The sequence below is a fragment of the Eubalaena glacialis genome, chromosome 5, assembly GCF_028564815.1.
Source record: "Eubalaena glacialis isolate mEubGla1 chromosome 5, mEubGla1.1.hap2.+ XY, whole genome shotgun sequence".
NCBI classification, from domain to species: Eukaryota; Metazoa; Chordata; class Mammalia; order Artiodactyla; family Balaenidae; genus Eubalaena; species Eubalaena glacialis.
Genome location: NC_083720.1, coordinates 93,381,243 through 93,395,614, shown reverse-complemented (window position 1 = coordinate 93,395,614; position 14,372 = coordinate 93,381,243). Strand labels below are relative to the sequence as shown.

The 14,372-nt window shown below is 40.1% G+C and overlaps 1 protein-coding gene across 1 annotated transcript in view; it reads left to right on the top strand.

The window, feature by feature from the left end:
• The window catches only part of BTC (betacellulin), a 41,380-nt gene extending 30,079 nt beyond the window's left edge, over positions 1–11,301 (top strand). The window contains exons 5-8 of the mRNA XM_061191021.1: positions 2,403–2,520; positions 7,786–7,932; positions 9,698–9,808; positions 11,241–11,301. Coding sequence (XP_061047004.1) covers positions 2,403–2,520; positions 7,786–7,932; positions 9,698–9,806 — 374 coding nt within the window. The 3' untranslated portion in view covers positions 9,807–9,808; positions 11,241–11,301. The remainder of the gene's footprint in view (positions 1–2,402; positions 2,521–7,785; positions 7,933–9,697; positions 9,809–11,240) is intronic.
• Positions 11,302–14,372: the final 3,071 nt, after the last annotated feature.

Here is a 14,372-nt window from a genome sequence, read left to right as displayed (position 1 = left end):
AGCTTAATTAGCTTGCCTGGACCCATAGGGCTCATGAAAGGCAGAGCTGAAAATGAAACACTAATTTCCTTCCTCCTAAGCCAGTATTTTTTCCAGTGTTTCCATGTTTCCATGGTTACTAGGGTTGTTTTTACTCATTTCTTGCTTTTTATTGACTTAAATTTGTTCTATTGTACCAATGTAGATCGTTAGATAGGATATCCCTTATTTCTTTGATGTTTTCCAATGCCTACTACAGGGCTATGGAAAGAGGAAGTACTTGATGGATGGAAGCTGACCTTCATTCGATCAATTTATTTGCCAAAATACACAGATCTTTGCCTTTGAGACATTTTGCAGTTACTTCTGGGAGAAATTTCAATAAGAGTCCCATTGATTGGCATGCATGGGAGCAAATGTCTGGCACGTACAGGCAGTCAGCATAGCTGGTAATCAAGTCACCAACCAAAACCAGGTCAGCCAGTGCCTCAACAATATTCTGTCACCCTCTGAAACTCTGTGACCTGGCATCACAGAAATTTGCTGTGTATAGATCATCCAGAGTCCTTTGTAATTATCCTCTCTGGTGACCCTGGGCAATTTTTTTTATGTATGTATATGTATATGGGTGTATATATATATGTATATATACTCATTTCATAATATTAATTAAGAAGTTTAGTAGTCACTGCTATTTATAAAGGGATTGTGTAATGTCATTGGGGTGCCAGGTGCCATACCAAGCCTAGTGTGAAATGCCCTCTGAAGTGACCACTGTAGGCTTTCTGGTTCCACAGGTGTCTGAGTCCTGCAAGCTGTCGGTCATACCATGACTATGGAAAGGCCGACCCTGGGCTGGAGCTGGCTAGTTAGCAGTTTCCTCTGGGTGTGGGCAGGTGTCTGTTGTGAATCAACACATGCAACAGCTAGTTAGTATTTCTTTACTGTTTCTCTTGACAATCCTTGTTTCTTGAAACTTTCTACATGTAAACGATGGAGAAATCGCTCCATATTACACCCCCTGGCTCCCACTTTGAAAAATTAGGCAATTAAGATTCTAAAAGGTAAGACAAGGAAGTCAGTGTAGGAGTGAAATCCTGGTTATGAAGCTTACAGTGTTTTCCTCCTTCAGGGCAAGAGAAACCCTCCAGGGGTCAGATGAGAGGGATAATCTCCCATTCAGAAAAGCAGGACTTCTGGGTGCCGCAGGCTGAGAGCAGATGACAGCTACCTGCCTGACAGAGCACCAGAGCGGAGCAGGCAGGAGCATGGACTCTGGGACAGGACTGCCTGGGTTTGAGCCCCAGTTCTGCCACATATTAGCTGCATGATCTGGGAAAGTGATTTAGCCTCTTTGAGCTGTGCTTTGCTCATCCATAAATAGCACTTAGAACAGTGCTTCCCTCACAAGCCTCTTTTGAGTATGAAATGAGTAAATACAGCCCTCCCTCCGAATCTGCGGGTTCTGCATCCGCAGAGTCAACCAACCACGAATCCCGGCTGGGGGATACCGAGGACCGACTGTAAATGCCATTTAACACAAGGGACTTGAGCATCTGCGGATTTTGCTGTCACCTGGGGTTCTGGAACCGATCCCCCTCAGATACCGAGGGATGACTCTCTATATAAAGCATACAGACCAGCATCTGGCACTAAGTGCTGTGTTTAAGTTAAAAAAAGAAAAAGAGGACTTCCCTGGTGGCGCAGTGGTTAAGAATCCGCCTGCCAATGCAGGGGACACGGGTTCGAGCTCTGGTCCGGGAAGATCCCACATGCCACGGAGCAACTAAGCCCGTACGCCACACACAACTACTGAGCCTGCGCTCTAGAGCCCGTGAGCCACAACTATGGAGCCCACGTGCCACAACTACTGAAGCCTGTGTGCCTAGAGCTCGTGCTCCGCAACAAGAGAAGACACCGCAATGAGAAGCCTGCACACCGCAACGAAGAGTAGCCCCCGCTCGCCACAACTAGAGAAAGCCTGTGTGCAGCAACGAAGACCCAACACAGCCAAAAATAAATAAATAAATTAATTAATTAAAAAAAAAAAAAGAAAGGAAAATACCCTTCTCTCTTTTCAATGCCATCAGCCCCATGTCTCTGACAATCTTCACGGAAAGAAGAGCCTCCTCTCTTACCACAGTTATGCTTTACCCTTTAAACAACACCAACGTTTCTGAGAGGTAGTTTGGACAGAAATCTTAGTTAAAATATGAAACGTTCCTGTCACAATCCCCATTAGCCAATCTCTAGGGCTAGTTTCGGGTCACAAAAGTCTGACATATGCCAGTGTGGGGAGAAGGAGAAATGAGAGATTGGAGTATATTCCACAGAAAAACTGGCAGCACAGGTAGGAATATGATTCTACGTACAAATGTGTATTTAAAGTGAGTTGATTTATTGAATCATTTCTCATTCTTCAGCTACGACCACACAACCAAAGCGAAGAGGCCACTTCTCTCGGTGCCCCAAGCAGTACAAGCATTACTGCATTAAAGGGAGATGTCGCTTCGTGGTGGCCGAGCAGACGCCCTCCTGCGTGTAAGTGAAGCGCTGAGCCGACAAGCAAAGGGGTACAGACTGGTGCCGGTTTGGGGGGGTGGTGACAGGACTGGAAAGTCTGAGCTAATCCAGCCATCTGTCGGGATGCAGTTCCCCCTGGTCCTACCCCCTCCCCTCCCTGCGCCACTTGTTTAGGGGCCCCGTTGGACAGCTACTTATGGAGAAACTGACGCACACTTTCCTGCTGAAATATGAGCGTGCGAAGAGTCCAGATCGCCTTCCAGGCAGGGCTGTGTCTTCTGCTGCCTTGCGCAAGCAAAACTGTTTCTGTCCAGTGTTAAGGATGCTTTTCAGCTCAAATAAACTCCCAGGGGTTTATTGCACTCGAATGCAAACACAGTCTTCTGGCATGTGTTAGGTGGTTCGTAGTGAATGTAAATATGAAGGAATTTCTGCCAAATTACAAGCTACTTTTGCAGGTGTCAATTAAGTGCATGGAAATCAGTCCTATTTTTAGAGATTCACAAAGCCTGTTTAGTACAGCAGGGAACTGGGAGGAAAGTTCTCTTTCCAACTCTCGGTAGATTGAGTCCAAGTTTAATTTTACTCAGGCACAAACAAATTTTTTGCATATCTTAAATATTTATTTTCTTCTAAAGATGTCTCTCTAAAGTGCTGTCTGAGACCCTACCTCGTAGAGGAGCAAGATGATTTCTTAAGTATATTTTTGACCTAAAGTCATAGAACGCTGATGTTCTTCTGTGTAGTTGCCCCAGTATTCTTTTTTTTGTTTTTTCACAAGTGTCTCAGAACAGTGATTCCAAGCCCTGATATAGTGGAACATTGAAGAGTCATGGACTTCTTCAAAGTTTGATTATAATTAAATTTAATTAAAAAATCAATATACACAGATAATACTTCGAGGGGAATAAGAAAAAAAACTAATGTAAGGAAATAAGGAAAATGTGCTTGTGCATGTGTTGGGAAAGATAGAGCTGCGTTGGGTCTTCGTTGCTGCGTGCGGGCTTTGTCTAGTTGTGGCTCGCGGGGGCTACTCTTCGTTGTGGTGTGCGGGCTTCTCACTGCCATGGCTTCTCTTGTTGCAGAGCATGGGCTCTAGGCGCACAGGCTCAGTAGTTGTGGCTCAAAGGCTCTAGAGCACAGGCCCAGTAGTTGTGGTGCAGGGCTTAGTTGCTCCACGGCATGTGGGATCTTCCCAGACCAGGGCTCGAACCCGTGTCCCCTGCATTGGCAGGCAGATTCTTAACCACTGCACTACCAGGGAAGTCCAGGAGTTGATTTTTTTAAAAAATTCATTTAATTGCTCACTGACTTGGGAGAATATAATGAAGTTTTAAAAGATTAATGCCCTTTAACCCAGTACATTTCTTTAACTGGTCCCTATGTCTGTAGATGTACTGTTCTTTAATATTGCTGCCTTCTAGAATGAAAACCACAGGGTGTAATCTACCTGCCTGAGATCAATACACAGCCTGTCCCCCTCAGTCAGAGGTTAAAACCCATTTTCTCCCTAGCTCCTCTGATCCTGGCTTGACTTTCTAGCCATGTCTCTCACCACATTCCCCAATGTTCCTCCATAATCCTCCATTCCTTTGCATGGCTTATTAGACAAGCTCTTCTCATAGTCTGGAAAGTTTATTCTTACTGACACTTTAAGATACAATTCAAACATCAGCGCCTCCTGGACCCCTGCGTTGATTTGAGTTCGATGTCCTTCCTCTGTGATTCAGTCACACTTCTATGAAAGCTTTTTTCCCCGGAGCATCACTGCTGATTTCTCTGGACAGCCCTTCTGTGGCTGTGAGCTCCTAGAGGCCAGGGATGATGGCTTATTCATTTTCATATTCCAGTGCCAAGCACAGTGCCTAGAATTTACTAGGTACAAAAGAAATGTCTGATGAATAAATGAACAAGTCCCTCTGTCATGGTTCATCTAGTGCTGTGCTAGATGTTGAAACCAAGACCTTAATCTGAACCAGGAACACGTTCTTAGTGGTGGAATGATACAAAAATCAAGGGGAGGAGGAAGAGCGCACGAATCAGGACTCAGGGTTTGGAGTAAGACAGGCCTAAGTCAAGATTTTGTTTCCGCCAGTTATAAGCAGCATTAACAATGGGTCAGTCACCTTTTCTGAGTGTGTTTTTTTAAAAAAGAAATTTATTTATTTTATTTACATTTATTTTTGGCCGCGTTGGGTCTTGGTTCCTGCGTACGGGCTTTCTTCAGTTGCTGCGAGCGGGGGCTACTCTTTGTTGCAGTGCGCGGGCTTCTCATTGCGTTGGCTTCTCTTGTTGCCGAGCACGGGCTCTAGGCGCACGGGCTTCAGTAGTTGTGGCATGCGGGCTCAGTAGTTGTGGCACGCAGGCTCTAGAGCGCAGGCTCTGTAGTTGTGGCACACGGGCTTAGTTGGTCCACGGCATGTTGGATCTTCCCGGACCAGGTCTCGAACCCGTGTGCCCTGCATTGGCAGGTGTATTCTTAACCACTGCGCCACCAGAGAAGCCCCTGAGTATTTTATCATCTATAAAAGAAGATAATATCTTCCTTTCAAGTGTTGAAAATTAAGCAAAATAATACATCAGCAAAAGTACTTATTGTGATACCCAGCACAGAGTAAATGTTCCATAAATTGTACCATTCAAGTGAATGGGAGGTATACATCCTAGGCCTGACCTTTTAGGTGACTTGGTGTAGCACAGATCAAGCAAAGCTGTCTTGTCATTGGTGGTTACGCTATCTTGGGAAACCAGAAATATCTCCTTTTGCTTGGGATCATAGGAGTTTGTGGACTCCTATCTTGACATAAAAAACCAAAGTGTGTTTCAAATATCTCAAGTCCCTTCTTAGTCTTCTCAGTATTTTCTTGGAATGGAGATGGTTTGTTTCCAGGTACATAACTTTGATTTATTTACATGGCACAATTCATTTAGGCAGTGTTACATGTGGGTGGGCACATGAACTGGGAGCCAGACTTCCTGCATTTGAATCCAACCCCACTCACTTATTTTCTCTTTACCTCAGTTTCTCCACCTGTCAAATGGGGTTAATAATAGCACCTACTTCAAAGGTTGTTATAAGGATCAATTGAGTTAATACTTATACATCTCTTAGAACAGTGTCTGGTGATTATTTCAGAATAGCGATCCCAAATCCTGATTTTTCAGAGTCCTCAAGGGTCATAGCATCTTTAAATGTTATTTTTAATTTTAATTTATAAGATGTTTATTAAATAAAAACTCATTTATTCATTTGCTCAGCATTTATTAAACTTCTACTAGCATCTTTCACCCTTTGCCTCTTTCCCATTGAAATGACCATCAGCTGATATGTTATTAATTTGATGAGCAGTGAAACAATATGAGAGCCACTGTAACTGGCTGTGTAAGGGTCTGACCAGCTACATGGCTTCATTGGGTTATAACTTACAGGAAGGACTGCTTACTGAGAAATTCATTTAAAGCATGGGTAAGCAACTGAACCCAGAGCTTATAATTAGAAAAACTTTCTAAAAGAGCAGCAAGTAATTGCTATGTATTTTATGGGCACAGTTATTGTTTAAAAATGCTGTATTTAGTAAATTTGTTAGAGAAACATTTCTGCTAACTGGAAGATACTCTATTTGTAGATTTTAATTATAACCTTAAAAAAAAAAAAAACTAAAGACCTCCCTCCCACACATGCAATTAAAAGTGATTTTTCCCCCCCAGTTCCAGTCCCATGTGCAAAAGATTTTTGATATTTCAAGATATTTCTAAGCTCTCTTCCTGTTATTTTGACCTTGCAATGAAGAGCCTAGCTATCTTGCAGGAAGCAATTTTCCCTCATACATCCTGGGGTCATTTTGCAATAGATGGCATTAGGTGTTTTTTCTCCTTTGCTTGCATTGAGCCTCACCTTTCAATTGAGGTTGTGACTGAGCGAGGCTTTTTTTTTTTAAGCATTGTGTCAGCTACAATATTGCCAGTAAGGGATCTCCTTACTTGAGAAATAAAGCTTTGTGGGAATTAACTGCCTTAGCTCTTATCAAACATAAACTCTGGAGTGGCCTGGCAATAGATCCTTTCGTAAAACAAACAAACAAACAAACACAAAATGAGGTTGCACAGGAATCTTTGTAAGAAGTAGAGCTTCATCTTTCTGAGATTTCAATAATTATGTATATGACCAGTATCTCTTTGTGTTTTGAATGAGTCTGAGGAGAAGAAAAAGGAAGAATATTTGTTAGTGCAAAGGTGTTGATGTTACAACATATAATTTTGGTTTTAAAATAGCCTCAGACAAACTTCTTAGTCATCTTTTACGCATCTTACACAATTCAGAGAATACTATGGATGGTCCCTAAATCACTGAGCTTTAAGGGGTTGAGTGTTGCTTGGACAAATCTCGGCTCGGTCAGATGGCTCTGTATCTGCACCTTCTGACGTGGGTCATTTGCTAAGTTGAGGTGAATTCAGGACTGTGTTGATGGAGTTGGAAGAATGAGAGGGGAAATAGTGTCATTTGGAGAGTCTGTTGATTTCTGGTCACGGCACTTTACTAGGGCCATAGGAAAAAGGGGCATTTAGAGGAGAGTGGAGGGAATGGTTTACAGTTCTGAATATGTGGCCTCAGAGGGTCAGATAAAGGAACTAGAGAGGAGGAGACCTATTGTATTTTGAGGCAATGCAGTTGGGGAGGTGGTGAAGGGAAGAGTGTTACCTAGCTGCTACTCCTGAAAGCAGTAGAACCAGAACGGATGCATGGAAGTTAAAAAGAGAGGCCAGGGGCTAGGAGTTGGGGGGAGAGAAATCCTGTAGAATAACATTTATGGAGCTTTCTATGTGTTCCATGTTTGATCATATAAAACCATATACTTTAAAAATAATTTATAATAGGAGAATTTGGGCACACTGAAACGCTTTGTATTGTCCTATGATGAAATGGGAAATCCTGGGGCTTTTCGAATTCCCTGTCCTGGGGGTATTTAAACACTTGGGAGTGCTGTGTAGGGAATTTTATCACCCCCTTCCTTTCAAGACAGATCTTAGTAAATTGTTATCATCCCTGTTTATTGATATTAGGCATATTATTAATGATGTTCAAGGGATGACAGGTTTTCAGCAAAGAATGAAATTTCTCATGAACACAGTGGTTGTACAACTTAACATTTTTTAAGGAACTACACCCTTTATTAATTCCAAGTAATGAATACAGTGTTAGTTTCTTCAAAAAGGAAACAGTAAAGATTCTTAAAAGTCTTTCACTTTTGACCTTGTTGCCTTCTTCTTGTTTCACTTTTATAGCTGTGATGAAGGCTACGCTGGGGCGAGATGTGAGAGAGTTGACTTGTTTTACCTAAGAGGAGATAGAGGGCAGATTTTGGTGATTTGTTTGATAGCAGTTATGGTAATTTTTATCATTTTGGTGGTCGGTGTCTGCACATGCTGTCAGTAAGTACTTTTAAATTTAATTTTAAGGGAATCTGAAAACTTTTATCTTTCCTATCTTCTTTCCTTCCTTCCCTCCTTCCTACCTTTTCTCTTTCCTTTTTGCTTTGATTTAAATCACTTTTCACAGTTTGCCATCATTTATTTAGAAGCATTTATAATAAACACAGGACATATAATTTTTGTCATTTTCTGAGCATAATTATTGTAATTTAAAATAAAATTTTTATAAATCTCCTAATTAAAAAAAAAGGAGGTGGGCAAAATGAATGAAGGTGACCTAAATGTACAGACTTCTAGTTGTAAGATAAATAGGCCCTGGGGATGTAATGTACTAATGGTGACTATAGTTAATAATATAGTATTGTATATTTGAGAGTTGCTTAGAGAGGAGATCTTAAAATTCTCATCACAAGAAAGAAAACTTTTGTAACTCTGTGTGGTGATGGATGTTAACTAAACTTATTGTGGTGATCGTTTTGTAATATAACCAAATATCAAGTCATACCTGAAATAAATACAATGCTATATATCAGTTATATCTCAATTTAGGAAGTCCATTATTTAGTCCTAAAGTCCATCATATTTTATGTGGGTTTATTAATAGGCTAAACAATACTTTTATTTTCTTAAACTGTACCGTGACACAACTTTGAAAGATGGAAACAAACAAAAATATTTTTTTCTTGGTCACATTAAAATAATGAATTTTATTTATGAAAGATGACTGCACTTTCCTCCTGTCTTTACTTTTCATTATATACCTCATCTTTGGTAATTAAGAAAAACCTTGTTTTTTCTCTGAGACAGAATGGCTTGGTATAATTCTTAAGTTAGTTTTGGAAACTCATCAAATTTTTTATCAGGCCAGGACTCCCACAGAGCATGCTAAAAAGGCATTTTCTAAAATGCTACCTTCTTGTCTTGAGAAGCCTCCTAAATTGTTACATTTACCCTCGGGTTGTGGTACTTATTAGAGGAGGGTGTGGCATGATTCCTTTCTTTAGAACATTCTGGGTAGAAAGGCATTAGCATAGCTATCGGCAGTCTAGAGTGATTTTTGTCCCAGCTCTGTCATTAAACATCTTTGAGACCTTGGACAAATTTCTTAACCTCTTTAAACTTTAATTTTATTTTCTGTAAGACAGAGGATTAAACCAAATAATCTGTAGGATTCCTCCTAGCTATAAAATTGAAAGGTATTTTTTAAGATTTTACCTACTTTATGGCAAAAAAGAGTTTTTATAAGGCCAAGTTTGGGGCAGAGCTGGGAAATGCCCTATTTTATTACATTAATTTTACTGTAAGAAAACTGGACTGCAGCCCAGAATATCTAACACACTTCTTAATTAGTATATCTAGAAACTTAATTAACATATCCAGAGGCTACCCTCACTCTCTTGGTTTTCTTATGTCTGTTTCCATTTTGTACTATTTCTCATTTACACATTAAATAATGCTTATCAGTCTATTTTGTAAAATGACTTGGCCTGAAAGATTTTCTTGCGCTCACCAAGATCTATCAACAATTAGGTACCATATTCTTCCTATGTACCTATAACTATACCCTATCCACACTGATGCTATTGTAGCTATCATGTGAGCCTGGAGAAAGGGATGGATAAAGAGAGAACCTAAATTTTTTTTTTTAAAAAGGAACCTATACATTTTTAACAGTCTAGAAATAAGATCATAGGCTCTCTTGATTAATTTTGTGATTGCATTAACTAATAGGACCGCACTAATTTCTAACACTTTGTTTTCCAAGTCCTCTTCGGAAACATCGAGAAAGAATAAAGAAGGAAGAAGAAATGGAAACCCTGGGTAAAGATATAACTCCTATAAATGATGACATTCAAGAGACTAGTATTGCTTAATGGTAAGTGTGATAAACTTGGTAGATGGGGAACAGGTGACATTTACCTGGTGAAGTAGGGCTTAACTGCATCAAGTAAATCATTGTTTGGACTTTGATTATGTTTAAAAACATCTAAAAATAAATTGACTTTTTTTTTTCATAGAATCTGAAGCCAAATAAAAGACTTTCTCATATCTTTCTTTTGGATGCCACTCTACCACAGAGATAGAGTGTGGACTTTTCTATACTTTTTCTAATGTACTAAGATCAGTCTGCTTTCTAGTTCTGCATGGCTGTGGTCGTTATTTTATATTCTTATAAAATATTACAAGATATTTGATATATTTTTCCAATATATCACAAGAAGAATTTTCGTTTAGACATCTCACATTGAAAGGAAATAGCAAAAGCAATATTTTAATAACTGCATTTATTGAGCATTTACCACATGCCAAGCACTGTTCTAAGCTCTTTTAAATATTCTATCATTTGGGATTCCAGCAGGAATCACAAATCCTCTCGGATGATCCAATAAGGACATTTCGATGAAAGGGCTGGGAGGGCAGGGATGAGGGCGCCCATAGGAACGTTGAGGCTCCCAGAGTCTGGCAATTGCAGGAGGCTGTAATGCTGGGGAAGAGTTACCTTGGCATTGAGAAGCTGGCTGTGCTGGAAGACCCCAGCAGGCAGGAGCTGTAGCTGTGGATGGAAATAGCCACAGCCGGCACCTAAACAATGAAGGACGCAGGAAGTGGAGAAAAATGCCCCCAAACCTTCTCTCCTCTTGCCTTCAGATCTTTGGCAGGTGCCTCCCACTAGCCAAACTCAGTGATAATCCAGAGGGCAAGGGAGCCCTTGTGATGCAATCTGTAGGTCAGCCCCCCCCCCGGAGCGCAGAGCAGAGCAGAGGAAGACTCAGGGGGGCAAACGGAGCATAACTAGCTCAGTCAGACAGGGTAGTTTTGTCTGTAAGGCATCAAGCACAGCCAAACTGGTTTAAAATAAAGGAAATGTATTGGATCGCATGCACCGGCAGTCCAGAGGGAAGGTAGTATTCACACTTCCTGGTACCAGAGTTCCCATGCACAGAACAATTATTTCTGTCTTTCTGTTCACCAGTTGAAGAGTTGGCTTCATCTTTGGCTAATTCCTCTTAGGTCATAGAAGAGGCCAGTAGCAATCAAGGCCACATGCTTTCTTGTTCCCATCCAGCAAGCGAGAAAGGTGACTTTCTATAGCTCGCCCCACAGTACAAAGAATCTCCTTTCCCAGGAACTCCCAGCAGATTAATAGGGTATAGTAAATGCTTATCAAGAAATTATAATATTCTCCTAACTTATTACCAGAATGACACGAATGAATTGAAAACAAAAATGCTGGCTCTAGATATTTTTTGTAATTACGTAGTACATTTCCTTTCAATGGCTTGCTCTCTTTTTCCTTTTTCCTGCAGTCTATGAAGGTACCTCCAGGCTGGTGGCAAGCTACAAAATACCTTACTCATTTGAAAATGGACAGACTGTGTCTCAGGAAAACAGCTAGCAAAATGAATTTTAAATAATGTATTTACTTTTTGTTTGTAATGTTAATTTGTGTTGTTTACTATTGTTTTTATAATAATAATACGTAATTTTATTATTATATAGTATTTGGGAAAAGCACCCAGTTAAGAAGGGAAATTTTAATAAACTTCCACTTAAGTTTTGTCACTGGGATTACTAGTTAAACAAAAAAGAAGAGTAGGAAGGAGTTTAGATCTGAGGAATTGAATTAATAATAAAGCTACCATTTATCCAAAACTTACTATGTGCTAAGAGTTTGAAATACATTATTTCCTTAATTCTTTTAAGAATCTATGATCCTTATTTCTCATGTATAGAAACAAGCCCTAAGAAGTTAAATAATCTAACCCAGTTTTACAGTTAGGAATAGGTAGAGCTGAAACTGGAACCAAGATTTACCCAAGTTCAAAGTTTGTGCTGTTAACCATCATTTTTTTTCATTGGAGTTGTTGCAACCTAACTCACAATATAACCCAAGACTTAACACTAAACTGTGTTTTGCCATGACTCTGAGACACTGGTGCATTTTCCTGCAGAAACTCAGAATGCAGAGTCCTGGATATACGTTATTGTTACCATCATGCTTTCCGTAATCTTGACTTTCATTATGCTTCTTCGCTCCTTTATAAATTCTCAGTGATATGCATACATTCTTACATTTCTAAAGCAAACAGATTTGCCCCATAGCTAAGGTAATGAGCAGAGATGGGAAGTAAATGCCTGACAGTCTTTAAGCCCCAGATAAGTGTCTATGCTTGCTAAAGGATAGATAATAGCACTGGAAGAGGCTATGTATCCCCGGGTAAATGGTCAGTGACAGTACAGCAGAGCCCAAGCAGACACTGGCTGTGACCATATCCTCATTTGTTCTTCTAAGAAAACAATACCCGTGATTGCTCTCAGGTGAATTTTGGTGCAATCAAATTATGACCATAGTCATATATAACTTGGGATCATCTTGCCAAATGCTCCTTCAACTCCAGATTACAGTTAATAAAGATTCTTTTTAAGCCTGAAAAAGCAGAATGCACATTGAGCCAATATTCCATAGAATATGGAATTTCCTACATCGGCTGGGTGGATCATTTATAAAAACTGATGAGATGTCCTCAAATTGCTACACTTTGGCTGTTGTGCCTGTCAGCAAAGCAGCTTTTCCAGAATCTTTGTAAATTTTACTTTGCAGTGTAGACTCCATACCCAAAGTGAATCAGAGAATTCAGAGAAAAGGTGAAGTTGTATATTACCTTTTATCACATGTCATGTTTCAAGTGAGACTGAGGCTGTGCTTATGTATAACACAGAAATAGCTCAAATATCAATGAGAGCTAACTGAAACAACGGATAATTTTCTAAATCCGTTTTTTCTCCTGAGAGTGACCATTCTTGAAATAGGATCAGTTTCAACCAATCCGTGTTGGATACACTTTATTTTCAAAAGCCTCCTCTGAGCTCCTTCATGCTCTTTCTCTTTCTCAGTCTTCCTTGATACTAAGAGTGCTTGAAACACACAAACAGAGGTTGGTTGACCAGTGGATTCTGTCAAGACAATTCAAGCTTGGGAATTTTCTTTTGATGCTAAAATATTAATGGTGTCTCTTGAAATTTGGTAGACCGAACTACCAAGAAAGTACTTCAGAGATTTTCGTATCTTTTCAAAATGTATTTTATAATTGTTTTGCATACGTTAAATGACCTTGTTTATGTAAACTGTCAGTATTATCATGTAATAAAATAAATTTATTTTTAAAACAAAGCAGATATGTTTACTTAGGAATTTTCTATTGTTACCATGAATTATTAATAGAAATAAATTTGAACATTATTGCCTTAAAAAAACTTATATATTATAGCAACTATCATTAATACGTTTGAAATAGTCTACTCTGACCACGTGTTTTCCTTCGAAACTAAAGAATTTGGAAGTGTGGTAGACACCTATGAGATTGTCTGCGCACCAGCCTGGCCGTATTTTCTAACCTCAGCTCCCACCTCCAGCTGCGTTTGGTTGGTCTAAGGCGGGCACTTGATGAAATTGGGCCGATTGGAGTCATTCCCAGGGAAACTGGGAACTTGAAATAAAGTTACTCTTCTTTGGGTTCATGGGATATACAGACGTGCATTTTGACACTATTGGCAGTCATGTTTTGCTCCGTGTGGACGAGAAAAGCGAAAGAAGCTGGTGAGAAAAGAACAGAGGTGAGAGGTGAGTTTCCCGATAGTCTGAGTTCGTACCCCGTGCATTCTCAAAGTTTAGATTCATTCCATTCCTGTGTGCAGCCTCCATGAGACCTGTTAGTATCTTTATAATAAATTCCTCATTTGGCTTAAGCTAGTTCTATTTGGATTTCTGTAACCTGGAACCAAGATCCTGACCAACTCTGGTGCATCATGAGGTTGTGGACAACAGTTTCTTAAAGCAGAAATGGCATCCTTTATGAAACATTATGTTAAGATCTCAGAGAGGAGGGTGACTTAGCCAGCTTAGAAGAAATCAGGGAAGGCTCCTGAAGGAAATTACATCCGCTGACTGGCTCTGAGAAAGAAAGGTCTCTGCCCAAATCCTGGGTAAAGCCAGGTATTTCTTGGATCCTTGTCAAATTCTACAGAATTTCTTGGAAAGCTCTAGCAGTGGAGGGGCTAGTGGGTGTTGCTACAAGGGAATGTGAGAAGGGTTGGAATCAAGGCTTTGTACCTTGTTCTAGAATGTCCTTTGCATGACAGGGTAAAATATATGGGCATGTGAGCTGTGAGGTGAGATGTTCCTGATTCCAATACTGTTATATTCTTAAGCGATGGGCTGAGATGGAGGAGAGCTTTTCTTTTCTTTCCTGAAGTGGATTATTTGGGCTTTTACGTTTTCCACTCTGTATTATTGCCCATGCAGTAGGCAGGTTACATAGAGAGTAGAGTAAATTGTTCTGGGTCAAATAACTTGCTATTTGGATAAGGCCCTGGTTTGTGCAAAATTCTGTGAAGGAAGTCCAGGACATATTTCAGCGCTCATGGTTTTAAGACCAAAC